The sequence below is a fragment of the Coturnix japonica genome, chromosome 6 (assembly GCF_054131305.1).
Source record: "Coturnix japonica strain WE chromosome 6, WE-NBRP24, whole genome shotgun sequence".
Classification (NCBI taxonomy): domain Eukaryota; kingdom Metazoa; phylum Chordata; class Aves; order Galliformes; family Phasianidae; genus Coturnix; species Coturnix japonica.
This window is the reverse complement of record NC_140668.1, coordinates 22,743,766-22,759,094: the sequence shown is the minus strand read 5'-3', so window position 1 is coordinate 22,759,094 and position 15,329 is coordinate 22,743,766. Positions and strand designations below refer to the sequence as shown.

The window sequence follows — 15,329 nt, the reverse complement described above, 5'->3', positions numbered from 1 at the left end:
AAAATAACAACAATTTGAGTGCTTGGACCAAGGCCATGCAGCAGCGCTGGGGTGTCCCACAGGCTCCCAGCAGGTGGATTCAGCCCTGCAGCCTTGCTGACCTCCCAGTGCAAGGTGCGTGGCACGTGTTCCCTCTGCATGACGCTGCGTATTTATTCACAGCTCTGCGAGATCGGCTGCGGTGCATTTTCATTCTGTGTATTGTTCTCTGGGGCTGGTGATACCATTGCATTGTGCTGAGTTTTTATGAGGGAGAGCAGCACTGCTGATGCGACTCTCAGGGATCCTACTTTCTACTGGCCCAGGATAAAATTCAGTGGTTTATTCTCTGTTGGACACATGCGTGTGCAGGAGGCTGGCATGCTGACAGCGATGGGGTCAGTGTAGCTGGGACACTGGAAAGCTATGCAGGATTCACCCGGCTCCCTGGTGATGGATGGCTACTCCAGCAATGTGCCAGCCTTCCTAACGAAGCTGTGGACGCTGGTGGAAGATCCCGAAACAAACCACCTCATCTGCTGGAGTACGGTATGTGCAGCCAATGCTGGGGTTCAATTCGAGTGCTTTTATGGGTGTCTTAAAACCAAATCCTCTGAAGAATTTGGACTCTTTTGGAGAGAAAAGTTGTTCACCTTGCTTCAGCTCCCCAGAGTTTTCTGGAAAAGGTACAAAGCTTTTAAAGGATTTCAGTGATGCTGGGTGATTTCACAGGCATCTCTTAACAGCCTTCCCACCAATGCCGAGGTAGCAGACAGCAGGCTGCCATAACGAGCCCTCAGACCACAAGCTGAAACATCGCTGGATCTCAGATTGGCACCTTAAATTGCCCAGCATTTTGGAAGAACTTCACTCACCTTTTCAGCTAGTTCATTTGATGGCTGTGGTGATGTGTGTAATTTGTCTGTACCACTACTCTAGTGATAGATTGCTTTGGTTTGGCTTCTTATTTATCTCTGGAGCTTTAATTTATTTAAGTACAATCAGTGGATAAAAAGGATTTGTCTGTCCCTCTCATAAAGTGTTTTGAAACCACATTGTGCTTTTGACCCGAGTAAGGCTTGCTGCAAATAATGCCATGATTTGACTCCAGCAGGGAGCTATAGGATCAGTTGTGTGCATGAACATGGCCTCTGCAAGAAGGCATCTATTGCAAAAGCAGACTTAAAGGGTTGTGGGGGAGAAAAGCCTGAAGCAGTATTTTTGCCATGTGCCTGTGTCCAGTACAGCTTTCATTCAAAACCTGAGATGGAATTTAAGCTGTGTTGTTATTCAGGGCTTTCTGAAGTTGGTAGTACATGGTCACACCACTTGGAACTGCTGTGTTTTAAATAAGGACTTTCTAAGTATTAGTATGTATGAGCAGTCTCCTCTGTGTTACATGTGCAGTATTCCTGATGTCGGTTTCAGGTCAGCTATTATTTTGGACCATCCATCACCACGCTCTGCTTTCCTGCAGCCAGACAGCTGTCTTCTTGGGTAAGGCTTCTACATCAGAGAATCAGAGGATCATTTAAGGCTGGAAAAGATCTCTAAGATCTTCTGCAGATGTCTGATATTCCCATGTCGCATCCTTCTCTTTTCCTTGTCAGTGCTGTTAGAGCTGAGGGGCTGTGAGCTTTGCTAAGATTTCTGGATGTAGTCAGAGCTGTTGATAAATAGGACCTGTAAGGAGTGACCGAATAAACTGTTGCATGGCAGAGGATCTCTGGCCCGTGGGTCTGTAAAAACCAGTTGGGATAACTATCTGTCAAGACTGGTGGGCAGATTGTTAGTGACTCTCCTAAGCACTTGGCCAGTTTTGCTTCTGCTCTGTGTGGCAAGGGTCAGTAGGAAGGACCCTGGTGATGTTCAGAGAGCACTGCTGAGGCAAGAAGCAGGGTTATATGTTGTGAGCATGCAGGATTGATTGCTAGAGCAGGCAGAAGAGCCTGAGCACAGTGGAAATTGTTACCGTATTCTAATGGGAGTATGTAGTGGGTGCTAGGTGCATGGTGGTGGGACACAGGTGAAAATGCATTGCCAGTTCTTCTGTCCCTTAAGAAGGTGATGTGGATTTGTGTTTGCAGTATGCTTCAGGGCAGCTGCAGTGTGGTGTGTCTGCCAGGCTCTCTGCAGCAGCTTACCTGCCAGCAGGTAGGAGGCCAGTGGGGAAGGCATGTTGGGCTGCAGTGTGCCTGTCCGTCATTGATCCCAGCCTGGTTTGCTTTGTTTTGCAGTCACGAATCCTCACATCCTCAGAAACAGCCCTTTTAGCAAATGAATATGCATGTTGCTGTTAAAGCACAACTGCTAAAACTTGGCCATATTCAGCCAAGTTTGTGGCTGCCCTTGTGACTTGTGTGCTTTCAAAACTAACCCAGAGAAGGCTTGTAGAACTTCTGTATCTGAGCAGTATTCCCAAGGATTTCACACTTTGCTGTGTTCTTGTGCCACGTCTCCAGTCTCCAGGCAGTGCTCCCTCCAGCGCCGCTGTGCTCTGGAGCAGACGGTTCACAGACAGACCTGTGTCAGCACCTTCATCATCTGTAATGGTAATTTCCACCTTCCAAGACCTTCTCCAGACACAGCGTCTTTCTGTGAGGTCCACACCAGAAAGGGCAGCAATCTTGGGCTATGAGTGCTTGGGATGTAAAAGCCTGTAGATTTTTTCTGACACCTGAGGCTTTGAACAAGCAATCAAAAAGGATGAAAAATGCGGCTGTGCCAGAACTGAAAGGGGAACAACTGAAAGTTGCTGTCACTCTTTGCAGCTTCAAGGTGACAGAGCAGAACTAGTTCTGCCGTAGGACCTGAGGGAACCACCTCCTCCTGGCCTCCTCCTGGAGTCTTCTGATTGCTTCTGTCCTTGTTGCCTTTGCAGAATGGAACCAGCTTCCATGTGTTTGACCAAGGACGCTTTGCCAAAGAAGTGCTGCCTAAGTATTTCAAACACAACAACATGGCCAGTTTCGTCCGGCAGCTGAACATGTGTAAGTTCAACCTGCGTAGGTCTTATGGGATATGGGGAGGGCGAGAGAAGCAAGGCTGGGATGGGAAGCATGGAAGAGAATTGTATATAGAAACATTGGGAACTCATGTATACACATTACTGTGACATTATTGATTTTGCCAAAGAGGATATTCCTCTTAGACCCCAGGGAAGTGAAATTCTTGTATAGAAGATCTATAGATTCTTCCATAGATTCTACCATAACATTTCTGATAGATAAGCTGTGGCTAAGAAATTTCAGTTACCAGGTTCTCCGCTTTCCTCAATCAGCTTACTCACCATGTGGGGCTTTTTCTGGCAGCTCAGTACCATAAAAGTTCCCTCAGAAACAGCTTCCTTTGAGTGTAGCGTCCCCACAGCTTGTCTGTTTTCACAGCCATATTGTTCAGCTAAGGTCAGACAGCATTTCACCCAGCAAACCATGCTAACTGGACACATTCAGCCCTCAGCAGAGGTTTGCACGTAGCTGTTAGCAGCACTTAGACCATGCTCATATGAAATATGGGTCTTCTCTGATAGTTTTTTGAATTTCTACTTTCTTTCAGTCACTACTCTGTAAGTTCCTCAGTAAAGTTTTCCCTTTGCAATTTAAGTATACAGTAGCACACTGTTGTGAATACAAGGCTGGTCTTGAGGAGGGGTAGATGTGGTGTAGAAACCCTTGTCGAACTTCAAAGAGGTGTCCAATATAGATTTGCCTCCCTTCTGGTGGAGGCCAGGAGGAGAGCATGGGCCCACTGACTCTTCACCCACACCCTTTCCATGCAGATGGCTTCAGGAAGGTGGTGAACATTGAGCAGGGGGGGCTGGTCAAACCTGAGCGGGACGACACCGAGTTCCAGCACCTCTGCTTCCTGCAGGGCCATGAGCACCTCCTGGAGCACATCAAGAGGAAGGTGAGGGGCACCGGGTTGGAAGCTCTGTGATTGAGACGTGTTCATTGTGCAGATTCTTCCACAGCTGCTTTCCTCTTTTGACAGCTCTCCAAAGGCAGATTTGGTTTTTTGGAGCACAGACTGACATGCTGTGGACTGCTCAGCACAACTCAGACGTCACCTTTTCATGTGGTTTCTAGCCTGGGTTGTACGTTCAGTTGTGGCAAGGGTCCTCTGAGCACAGGGCTCGGCTGTCACCAGCTGTTGGTTTGTTTTGCTCCGTTGCCCACTGTCACAGATCTCTGTGCTGTGCCAGGTTTGCTTCTGACCACTCTGTCATTTTGAATCATTGTCTTCGTTTCTAGATCAGTATGACACATCTCTTCCTGGATCCCCCTGTGCTCCCCTCCTGTTGCTTTAGAAGCAATAACCTATTCCTGCCACCTGTTTACTGTCCTTTTAACCTGCTCTTAGCCTCCAAGAAGGGCTATTCTCTTACTGAATTAGCTTGCTGACTTCAGAAAGCAACTATAACAAAAACATCCTGGAAATCCAAGTGTATCAGTTCAAGACAGCTCCCTGGGTTTATTCCTGTAAAGAACGAGTTCAGATTTGGGGTCTCTATAGTTGTATAAAACTGAAACAATTAATCAAATGAACTAGTTCAGTGTGTTCCTGTTCCTCAAAGTACCTGTTTTTTCCAAGTCGATTTGAAATACATCCCTAATGGCCAATATCCTACTGCCAACAGCCCTCTCATAGAAGCATTTTTTCTGCTCTTTGCTGCATTTTATTTCATTGGCCCTTGCAGTAATACACAGACTCTTGTGAACAGATTGCCTCCCTGTGTATGTCAGCATACCAGTCTGCCTTTGGGAGTCCTGCCCCTGAGCTACAGCCATTGTTCTGTCTGTCCGCAGCCCTTCTAGTGCTGGTGAAGTCCACTTCTGCCTTTTTCTTCCTTAGGTGTCAGTAGTAAAAAGTGAGGAGACCAAGATGCGCCAGGAGGACCTCAGCAGGTTGCTATACGAGGTACAGATCCTGAGAAGTCAGCAGGAGAACATGGAGTGCCAAATGCAGGACATGAAGCAGTGAGTTGAACCCTACTTGGGCTGCTTCTTTACAAAGCATTTGTTTCTTGGTCCTGAGGAATCCTTGAAAGGAGGAGCCTAGTGCAGCTGTCTCTCAGCATACTGAGCTAAGAATCTTCTCCTTGCTTAAGTATTCTAACTTTGAGAAAATAAGTTTCTGTTATTTATGTGTGTCTTATCAGTAAGTATGAACAGAGCAAACGCTGGTGCAGGGATATACCTCCATAGTGCTGCACTAGAGCCTGCTGCATCTGAACAGCTGACCTCTGTTTTGGCCTGGACTGGATCCGCTGAGATGAGCTTGTGGATTTCTGTGCAGAGCTCCCAGTGATCTACGGTGTACAAGCTAATCCTTAGCCTCTCTGTCTTCTATGACAGGTAGACGTTATCTTGTCATCCATATTTTCCCTTTGCAGATGAGATAAGCACAGAGGAAGCCACACAGGAAGGATGAGTATTGGAGACAGACATAACTGTGTTTCCTCCAGATAGAAGAGAAGGCACAAAGCGATATGTGACACAATCTCAAACCTAGGAGAGTCTTTGGCAGAAATGCAGCGGTGCTGCATCCAGCTATTAAAAGTCAGAAATCTATCCCTGTTATCCTCTACATCCAATACATGCAATCAGCCAAAAGGATGTGAGACACAAGAGCAGCTGTAGCATTACATCTCTGGGCTCCTCTCTCTGTTGTGTGAGAGCGAGAAAGGTGCATGCTGTACTTCTTGCATGTGGCGTGACGTCCCAGCCACTTGAGTGAGGCTGCTCATCCTTTAATCCTTCCTCAATTTATAACGCTTCCCACACGTAGCATGTGTGTGAAATCACGCTATGAAATCCAGGTACAATGGAAATAAAAGAAGTTTCCCTCTAGACTTGTTTCTTACTTCATTTTTAAGGAATTCCATCAAATTTGCCCTCCCATATATATGATGGCTTCTCTTTACTTGTTCCCCCTCCTAATTTTGTTCTGTAGTTCTGAAATTGAGGGAAAATGGGGAAAAGAACCATGTTGTTGTGGCTGGGACATCTGCAAGTACTAAAGTCTGCAATGACCCCAACTGAGATTTTGCTGAGCTGATTGCAGTGCGTTGTGGCAGCACCAGGGACTGCTGGGATGTTTCTGGACATTTCTGTTTCACTTTCAGGCAGAATGAAGTCCTTTGGAGGGAGGTTGTTTCTCTGCGGCAGAACCACTCACAGCAACAGAAGGTGATCAATAAGGTAGTGATCATACAACCCAAAACTCACATGCACTGCACAGTGTGTGTTCTCCGATTTGTTGTGTTTTTTTGTCCCATCATCTTCTCCACACTCTGATACCACAGTATGTGTGTTTGCCTTTCTTTCTAATTGCATGATGCTCCTACGTGTCCCATGGGCAATGGTCATTAACAACACATGGAGCAACTTTTGCTCTAAGATTTTCATTTTACTGCCAGTCCATGTTGTGATGTTGGAAGTCACTTCCATCCGAGACTTTGGCAAGAGAGCACAGCCCTCACTCACTGCCTTGTGTGATATCGTCCTTGTTCTGGTGGTATTGGCACTGACTGCTCTGTGTGATACCATCCTTGTTCTGGTAGTTGTTGATGCCTTCAGGCTTCCCAAGCCTTTCCTCCCCACACTTTTAGCACTGAAGCTGCAGCAGCAGAACTGGCGAGCCCTTTCCTCAGTGGTCACCTGCAATGTTTTGACAATTTAAAGGAACTATCTCCCTTAACTGTAGTGTGATCTGCTTGGGAGAGGCCTTCCAGTGGTTCCAGTATCGTGCTGTTGTGACTAAGCATGTCATGTTTCCCGGTGCCCCCAGAGCCGTGCTCTGACCCTCACGTGGCAGCAGTCATAGGACTGGATGGAAATGCACGAGGCTGTCCAATCTTCCTCCATCTCTGAGGCCAGACCAGCCACTCTGCTTGTTGTAGAGGCATTTATGCAGTTCTGTTTTGTTCCATCTAGCAGTGAGTAAGAGGCATCTGTGGTATATCATAATAATGCTCTCTTTGTTAGGAGGTCAAAGCAGAGCTTTAGCTCGAGCTGATCTGGGAATACGTTGCTAAGTGATTCCTCTTCCAGTCCATCCTGCATCCTACTTGTTGTCAGTTTTGTCAGCACTGAACTTCACAGGGCTGACACATTCAACCAAAAGAGCAGAGACCTCCCTCCAGGTCCAGGGTGTCCTCTGGGAGGTTTCATCTTTCACTTGCAAAGTGCCCGACTGGACAGGGCTCCCAGAGATCTGCATGCATCAGCATGAGACCTCTGAGCACGTGTACTCCGGTGGGTTAGCATTTTCCCACAGTCCTGTTTCATGCTGCCTCCTGCAATTTGGCTCCTGTATTTCATGGCTGCTCCCAGCTTTGGGGTGGTGTCAGGAGGGAGGGATGTGTGAGATGGGAGCGAGGAGTGCTGAATCACTGCTGATTAACACGGGACTGTGATCTCTCCTGACAGCTGATTCAGTTTCTGTTTGGCCAGCTCCAATCAAGCCCTGGCAGCGCTGGGATAAAGAGGAAGCTGTAAGTACCGCGGAGTGGGGCATGTGCGTAATGCTGCCCCCTCGCTAAAAGCACAAGCTCAGCTCGCACAGGCAGGCGATCACCGGACCGGGCACCACGGTGATGGGGAATGAATGGGCTGAACTGCCGAGTCAGACCTGCTGACAGGCCCCATTCAGCGGCCTGTAGAGAAACACTGTGTCAGCTCATGTCCTCTATTTGGGAAGGATGAGAACAGTCACCGGTGGGAGAAGAAAGGGCAGAGCCCCTGTGCTGGTCCTACGGGCAACCATTTTACCTCTTGTTAATGGGAGTGGGGCTGGGCAGTTGTCATAGATCACTGCTGTGGGAAAAGAAGCAAACCATTAGTAAGAGACTGTGCTGAAAGGGGCAGAAGAGCATGCAATGATTGTAGCAGCGAATGCCTCGGCCTCTTTACAAGGAGGGATATCACTGATACAGCCCAGCTGCAGCTTGCACGGCGCTATGCTTCTGCTTCCTTGAAAAGACAAAGGTCTGTCTCCAAGGAACCTCAGTGCAATGTATGTGCTGGTAGCACTGTGAACACCAGTGTATAAGGCTGCAGAGCAAAAGTCCAGAATGGAACAATGTACAGTGTTGCTGAGGCATAAGGCTTTCCTCACTGCAACTGCTGGGAATCTGTTAAGCTTGTAAATCATTTCAGAATTATTTGTGCAAAGAAGGGTCCGGGCTTTCTGGGGGGGCGTATCCTAAGCTTCAGGTTTGCTTCCTTTGCAGCCAGGTCTGACTGTACAGATGGGTATTGCCATCGTTTCTTCCTTATGTGGGAAAGAAGTTGTGCTCTGTATATTTCACTCTCCTCTTCCGAGTAAGATCTGTAAGACCCAGATCTTTTCTCTGCGTGGCTCCTAAAGGCCCTTTTTAATGGTGATGTCCTCTGAGACCACTGCTCCCCTTCCTGCTCTGTAACACTGAACATTATAACTGTACATTACAGCTGACGACATAAAGAACAGCCGGGGAACCAACCTTGGCTGAAAGCTGTTGCTTGTATGAGCAGCCAGGAACTGGCTGGTTGGTACATATTGGGACAACAAACCTCTTGTTTCTCTTCCAGGCCTCTGATGCTTGACAGTGGGTTGTCAGCTCCACAGGTGTCCAAGTTCAGCCGGCATTTGTCTGTGGACGCCCTCCATGATGCCTATTTCATACAGTCGGTGGGTGTCCTTCATGTCCTTCGGGGGGTTTTTTGGCCATGCAGGGGGGAATGTCTGAAACAATAGTATGGTTGCTGGAGTAAGGAGCTTGGTAAGGGTATGGCAGTGAGGAATAGAAGAGGTTTGCAAAGCAGGGTGGCATTCACTAGGAAGATGGAGCTGGATGAAACAAACTGCCTCTCCCCTTCTTGAGTCCATGGAGGACCAGCTGACTTGCTGCTGCTCTTTACTGCTTCAGAAAGAGAAATCTGTTTTCCTTTTGCTTTCCCCTTAGCCATCAACAGAACCCTCCTCCTGTCTGCACAGCCCTGTGGTGGCTGCAGGACCCATCATATCTGATGTTACTGAAGCATCACCATCCAGCGTAATAAATATGCAGTCCCCTCCTGATAATGACAGGTAAGTGTGTTTGTGTGTAAAAACAAAAGAGAATGGGGCATACTGGGGCTTGCTGAGAAAGTTTCCTCTTAGCTTTGACAAGGAAGAAAGCGAATCAAACTGTACATCTTTCTGCTAATGAGAACAGAAGGGTTGCATCATGACTTCCGATGTTTGACATCTTTTCTGTGAAGAGGTCCCAGTGACTTAAGAATTGAATGCAGGGGCATTTTAGTGCTTATCTCTTCCTGCCACAGACATGCAGCGTATTTGGGGCTGGTATCAGAACAGCTACACAACAGTGTCAGTGGAAATTAAGCAGACTGGTGAGTCGTGGAAACAGTTTCTCAGGCTTAGAGGCAACCGACCCTAGAAACTGCCTGTAAATCCACCCAACAATTGAGATCACCCCCATAAAATTAGCTAGAAGTATTTAACGAGCTTCAGTTAAAAAGCTGTGTTCTGAAAGGCCTTTCTGAAGCAGAAGGAAACTCATGTGGCCTTCAGCTGATCTCAGCTAATTTCTAAGTGCCATCTGGCGGCCTCTGATCTGCGCTGTGTCTGTGAGGCTCCTCAGGACTGTGACACTGCAGCAGCAATGTGAGCTTCCACCACCACAGGAAGAAAAGGTCACCTAAAAGCTGTCCTGCAGTGGAGCTGGTCTGTCAGGGATGTAAAGTAATTCAGTTCAGTATGGCTTCCCATGCCCTGTGCCTGTTGCTATTTCTCACTAAACCATGTCCCTCAATACAGCATCTCAACATTTTTTGAACACCTCCAGGTACAGCGACTCCACCACCACCCTGGACAGCCCATTCCAGCCTCTTTACAGCCCTACTGTTTAGAAGACCCTTTACTGCATAGCACTTCCCAGGTATTAGCAGCTCCTGCTGCCCTTCCCAGTGATGTGGAGCTAAGTGTTGTCTCTGCTGCAGGGAGAAATGCCTCATGCTGATCAAGGAGGAGCCAGCAAGTCCCGGGGTAAAGGCTGCTGCTGAACCCGACATCCCACTGTCCGGCTGCCGGGCCTGCCCCGAGCCCCCCGTGCTTCCAGTTGCCATGGTGCAGTCTGTGCTGGAGGGCAAAGGGAGCTGCGGGGTGACCCCCCCAGGAGCCTCCCAGCACCCCGAGAGGAGAGGCAGGAGGGCACTGCTGGACAGGTGAGGAGAGCTGCAGCCCCACGTGTTCCACAGCTATTCCCATTACTGGGAGAAAGAGGGGCTGACTTTAATCACCCGGTGCAGCTGGTGAGCTCTGTCCTGTACCCAGCAGAGCTCTCTCACTTGTTGGCTGTCACACTCGTGCCTTTCATGCTCCATTGGGGCATATTTCTGGGATTAATGCAGCTGAAATTATGTGAATTGAGGGCGACAGTGGGCTCTTAGACCTCTGAGATCCCCAAGTCCAACCTCAACCCATCCCCACCATGACCACTAACCACGTCCCATGGCTGAGTTCAGCTGGCTGTCAGCTCACACCCCCAGATCCTTTCCCTCTGTGCAGCTTCCCAGCTGCTCTCCCCCAGCCCCATAGCAATGCATGGAGATGCTGTGACCAAAATGCAGAACCCACCACTTAGTCCTGCTGAACCTCATCCAATTGGCTCAGACAATTCCTTCCTCCCAGCTTGATGTCATCTGCAAACTTGCCAAGGGTGCACTCCATCCCCTTGTCCAGATCATCAATAAATACACTGAGCAGCAGTGGCTACAAGAACTGACCATGGGGAACACTGCTTGTGACCAATTGCCAGCTGGATTGAACTCCATTAAAAGATATGAAGGCTGCTTAGCTCTGCTTTGTATCCATGCAAGCCTCATCTATGGCAATGTTTTCCCTCATCTTTCTTCAGAACAGATATTTCTGACTCACTGGAGGGCCCCGACTGGAGCCTGGAGGGGCTGCAGCTGCTGCTGAGGAGCCAGCAGTATGGTCTGGAGCCTACCAGCCTCCTGGATGTGAGTGCAGCAGCAGGGATGGACCTGATGGGGCTGTGGGATGGATGGGGCTGTGGGATGGATGGGGCTGTGGGACAGATGGGCTGTGGTGCTTGTTCTCAGTAGCCCTCTGTCACTGGCTCTGCTCGCTTTGGTTTTCTACATCTTGTTAGGAGGTGTTTTCCTGTTACTGACACACTTTTCTCTCTTGGTGCAACTGAGTGACAGTTAATCATAGACCTGTACCTCAGATCACAGCTCCCTTTCCCAATTGCTCAGACTCCTGCAAGACTGATGTGTGTTCCATGCCCTGATGGTGTATTTTTCCAACCAGGTCTTCAATCCAAATTTACCAATGAGTGAGTGCAATTTGGCTGAAGTGGAAGCTGGTCTGTCCCCGGTAAGAGATGAGTTTCTGAGATAACACCTATGTGAACATGCAGCACAATTTCCTGTAGGCAGAACTTGGACCATGCTGAGGAAATGCTTTGGTGTAGCCAGAGCAGAGACTGTGGTAATGCACACACATGGAAGAAATGAGGAGAAAACCAGTTTGGTGTTATTTGTTGGAAACTGATGCCAATGGAGACATTTTATAAGTGAATATGGTGATTAAATAAGAAGTGAAGGAGATGTGAGGTTCCCAACTATTGTTCCGTGGCGGGGGGTGGTTTCTTAGAGCCCTTCCTGCTGGTCAGGTGGGATAAAGAGTGAGTGTTTCTGCCATGTATATGGACATGCAATGTGCCATCTGTTCTAATGAAACGCCAGAAGTCTCTAAACTTCCTTCATGTATCACTTGTCTTTGTAGGTTTGGGTTTAATCATTTGGAATTTACTAGGTAATCCCAAATACAGGCAGTATTTGCAAGTCCTGGCAGCAAGAGGCAGGGTGGGGAGCACAGATGTTGCTGGTGGATGGTACACAGAGTCAGTAAAGCAGTGATTCCCAGAAGTGGCCTAGTTCTAACAAGCTGCCTTATTTTTGTATAACTGTACATTGTAGTTTGTATTTTTGCACCAAGATGCAGCGGCTCACGGTGGATCTGGAGAAGAATGCAACCGAGCTGAACTCAAAAGTGTTCAACCCATCAATCAGCGGTGCCTGCCCAGGTAGGAGCATCCCCTGCAGACTTGAGGATGGAGCTGTAATTAAGGTGTTCTCCATCAGCAGCTGGATGCAGAGCCCAGCACTAACTGTTTGTCACCCGGAGGGTTGTTTCACTTTCATGGTTCCCATCAGCAACAACTGCTGAGTTAGTTACTGAGAAGAGACAAAAGAATGGGAAATAAATTGAGATTAAATGTAACCAAATGACCTCTGTTCCTGCTTGGGTCCACATCAAATCTGTCATTAATTCTGCACTGTTTTCTTTGCCTGTTCTCTTACCCACTTCTCAGTGTCTCCTGTAAGGCATTTCAGTATTCAGGCAGAACCCGGCTAAGCCACATGGGAAGACTTCCACAGATCTTAACGGGCTTTTGACTGAACCCCTGGATCTAACATTTCCAAGCACTTTTTGCCTTGATCAAGGTCCTTCCCCTCTTAGTGCAGGAGGAATTTGCCCTTTTTCAGTGCTACTTCCATAACTGCTGTAATGTGCCTTCCGGGGACTGAGTTTCCTGTCATCTGTTTGTATTTCTAGGGAAAGACGTCCTTCTTGAAAGCTCCCAGCAGTTCCTCACTGACCGTCAGTCAGTCTTTGGGAATGACATCATAAGCTTGCCTGAAAGTTCATCGCTGTATGTTCCATCTGAAAACATAGCTTCCTATTTGTCCTCCGTGGGTGTCCAAAGGGATATCCCCTTAAACCTGAGCTCTTCGACTGATAACAACCAGTGATATCGCTTCCAAGGCATCACCTCCCTCCCACCCACCACCATCGCAGCACCATCATCTCCCTTCCATCCACAGAATGTAAAGAAACAAAAGTGACTTAGAAACCTATGAGAGTTGTTGTGCCCTTTCCTTTTGAGTAGATAGGAATGGTCAGTAGCTGCTGCACTGCACACCCTGCTCCTGGCTCTCAGTGTTTGCCCAGGGTAATAGTTTCAGAACAAAATGCTGCTTCTGGTGCTTGTTCCTGTGTGGTGCAGGGATGTGGTGGGAGCTGTTTTTCTTGAAAATGCTTTTATAAGTGTCAAAGTTTTAAAGTAAATTGGAGTGAAAAGTAGCTTGAAAGTTCATCAGAGATCTCACAGAACAAAGCGATCCCAACCGGTGTCTGTGGCAGCAAACTGTAGGGCAGCGCAGGTCAGCTAAGTGACGCATGACCTTCTGAATGCCTTTTTTTCAGTAGATTAGTTTTAAGTGCCAGACCAGTGCTCTAAACATATTCTTTTATTACCTATTTTCTGTTTTTGGTGGGATGTATTTGTGCTTCTCCCTTATCTTCCCAGGGTGAGCAGGAACATGAAGCTCCCTCAGGGTGCACTGAAAGGCAGTTTCCTGAGTGATCCCTCCAAGACGGTGTCTTTGGCTCCCAGGGGAGCTGCAGGCATCATGCACCCTGTCACATCCCATCCTGAGTTGAAAGGGTTGCTGGTTATTTTCCCCCCAGTTTATCTTCTATAATGTAAAGGCAGGGCATCCCATGCTTTAATTCTTATAATAAGGGATGGAGTCTCCTGCATACACAGTTTTTATTTCCAAAGAGGACTGGCTTTTGTGCTGGAGAAATACTTCATGTCCAGTCCAGTGGTATTTCTCCTTGGCCTTGACCTGCTCTATTTCCCCTGAAGATGTGTCTGTAGGTTTATTAATGTATGAAATCTGGTAAACTGATTTGATTTGAGCCCCTTTTTAGAAGGACTCTCAGCTTCAGGTACATTCTCAGTGTTGAACAGAGGCAGAAGAGTTATCCACTGTGTCCCAAAGACTTTTCTTCTGCCCTCTGTGCATCTGAAACCAGCCTCTACATGCCCATTTAATCTTCCTCTTTCATGTGGTTTCTGATGACTTTCTCAACAAAGCAGAGCTTTGGGATTTTTATGCTGTAGGTCTAATGAGAACATATTATTTATCTCTGTATCCTCTAATTGAGTTGCTTTTCCTTAAGAAAGCAGTGGGACAGACCCAGGAAATTCAACTAACTCAGGCCTTCCAAGGGCTCAGACAGGGAGGTGTAAACCATGCCAACACCACTTGAAGAACTGCTCTGCCAACTTTCACTACTGTGATGATTCTCGGTACTAAATCGTATTCCTGAGTGTCTAGAACGGTCAAGCAGCGTCCACCCAAAAGTATAGCTAATCAGATTAATGTAGGCTCAAAATGTCCTAAATAAGATGTGCATATTTTAAATGGACTTTCCTGTCACAGCCCTTTGCTCCATCCATTTATCAGCATGTGAGCAGATGGGAACAATTCAGAGACTTTCATTTTTGCCAGCTAGCTGCTGAGAGGGACAGTCACCACCCTGGAGGCACTGTCTTGGCAGAGTGATGTTGTGAGAACTTCTGAATTAATTCCATTCACTGTTTGTCTGTTCAGGACTATGAGAAAAACCTGGTAGCCTCCACTGGCCTGGTATTTAGATGGTATTCTTGAGCATAGCACGGACAGTGTTTCTTTTTGGCAGATCTGTGCTTTGTGAGTTGATCTAGATCAGCCCACTTGGCACTGTACTTTGTCACTTCCAGCAGTGGAGATCTGTTGAGTTGCAGTCTACTTGCTTCCTTTCTCGTGGGAACCTGTGTGGTGTCTCTTCTCACCTGACAGAGTATGTTATCCTTGTTCAAGTTTTATGTCTTTCTTTAGATGCTCAATTCCTTCATGTTAGCACTGAATATATATGGGTTCAGTAAGGTATCTAAGCACGTGAGTAACTTTAAGCTTCTGAGTAGGTTTCCTTATTTTTATGAAGACTGTAATATGCCTGAAGTCAAGACACGTACTTGGATGCCTTACGGGAGTGTCTTTGTGGCTGAAACACAAACCACCTCAGGAGAACTACTTGCAAGGAGGGGCAGCCTGAGCTGTGAGGGGCCTGTCCCCACCTGACACTGCAGAACTTCTCTGCAGTACACAGACTGCATGCACTGTGAGCAGCCGCTCCTGAGTGGTTCCTGGGATTTTCTTGAGGTTTTTTGCTCTACTGTCACCATGAGCTTGGATCTTGATGGAGAGAGGGTAACCTCCAGGAAAGTGTTGAGAACCACTCCTGAAGAAGCAAGCTGGCGTTCCCTGGCTTTTTACACTGTTAAGTTTATTTGAAGATGATGTGCTGAGACTGCGTGTGTTTGGTGCTGGTTTGTTTTTTTCACTATGCTGTACATTTGTAAAGTTTTACAGAAAACAATAATTAAATATGTTTCCTTTTTTCTCATTTAGTCTCACGCTGTCATTTTCTCACCATTTCCC

General features: G+C 47.4%; 1 protein-coding gene across 2 annotated transcripts; it reads left to right on the top strand.

Moving 5' to 3' along the window:
* The first annotated feature begins 272 nt into the window (after positions 1 to 272).
* Positions 273 to 15,294, top strand: HSF4 (heat shock transcription factor 4). Of its 2 annotated transcripts, XM_015873575.3 has the most exons (13): positions 273 to 528; positions 2,861 to 2,969; positions 3,758 to 3,885; positions 4,831 to 4,955; positions 6,104 to 6,179; positions 7,410 to 7,474; positions 8,553 to 8,652; positions 8,927 to 9,051; positions 9,966 to 10,190; positions 10,883 to 10,988; positions 11,302 to 11,367; positions 11,992 to 12,079; positions 12,613 to 15,294. In XM_015873575.3, the coding sequence occupies exons 1-13, from the start codon at positions 406 to 408 to the stop codon at positions 12,807 to 12,809; spliced, it is 1,533 nt and encodes a 510-aa protein (XP_015729061.2). In that variant the 5' UTR covers positions 273 to 405; the 3' UTR covers positions 12,810 to 15,294. The 2 variants fall into 2 exon arrangements, with proteins under 2 accessions (XP_015729061.2, XP_085407748.1); XM_085551622.1 differs by lacking the exons at positions 273 to 528; positions 2,861 to 2,969; positions 3,758 to 3,885; positions 4,831 to 4,955 and adding an exon at positions 5,215 to 5,333.
* Positions 15,295 to 15,329: the final 35 nt, after the last annotated feature.

Bases quoted from the DNA above. Each gene is read 5' to 3' on its own strand.
- HSF4 (XM_015873575.3), top strand. From the start codon at position 406: ATGCAGGATTCACCCGGCTCCCTGGTGATGGATGGCTACTCCAGCAAT. The intron at 7,475-8,552 runs GTAAGTACCGCG...TTTCTCTTCCAG, and splicing joins GCTGGGATAAAGAGGAAGCT to GCCTCTGATGCTTGACAGTG. The intron at 8,653-8,926 runs GTGGGTGTCCTT...CTTTCCCCTTAG, and splicing joins ATGCCTATTTCATACAGTCG to CCATCAACAGAACCCTCCTC.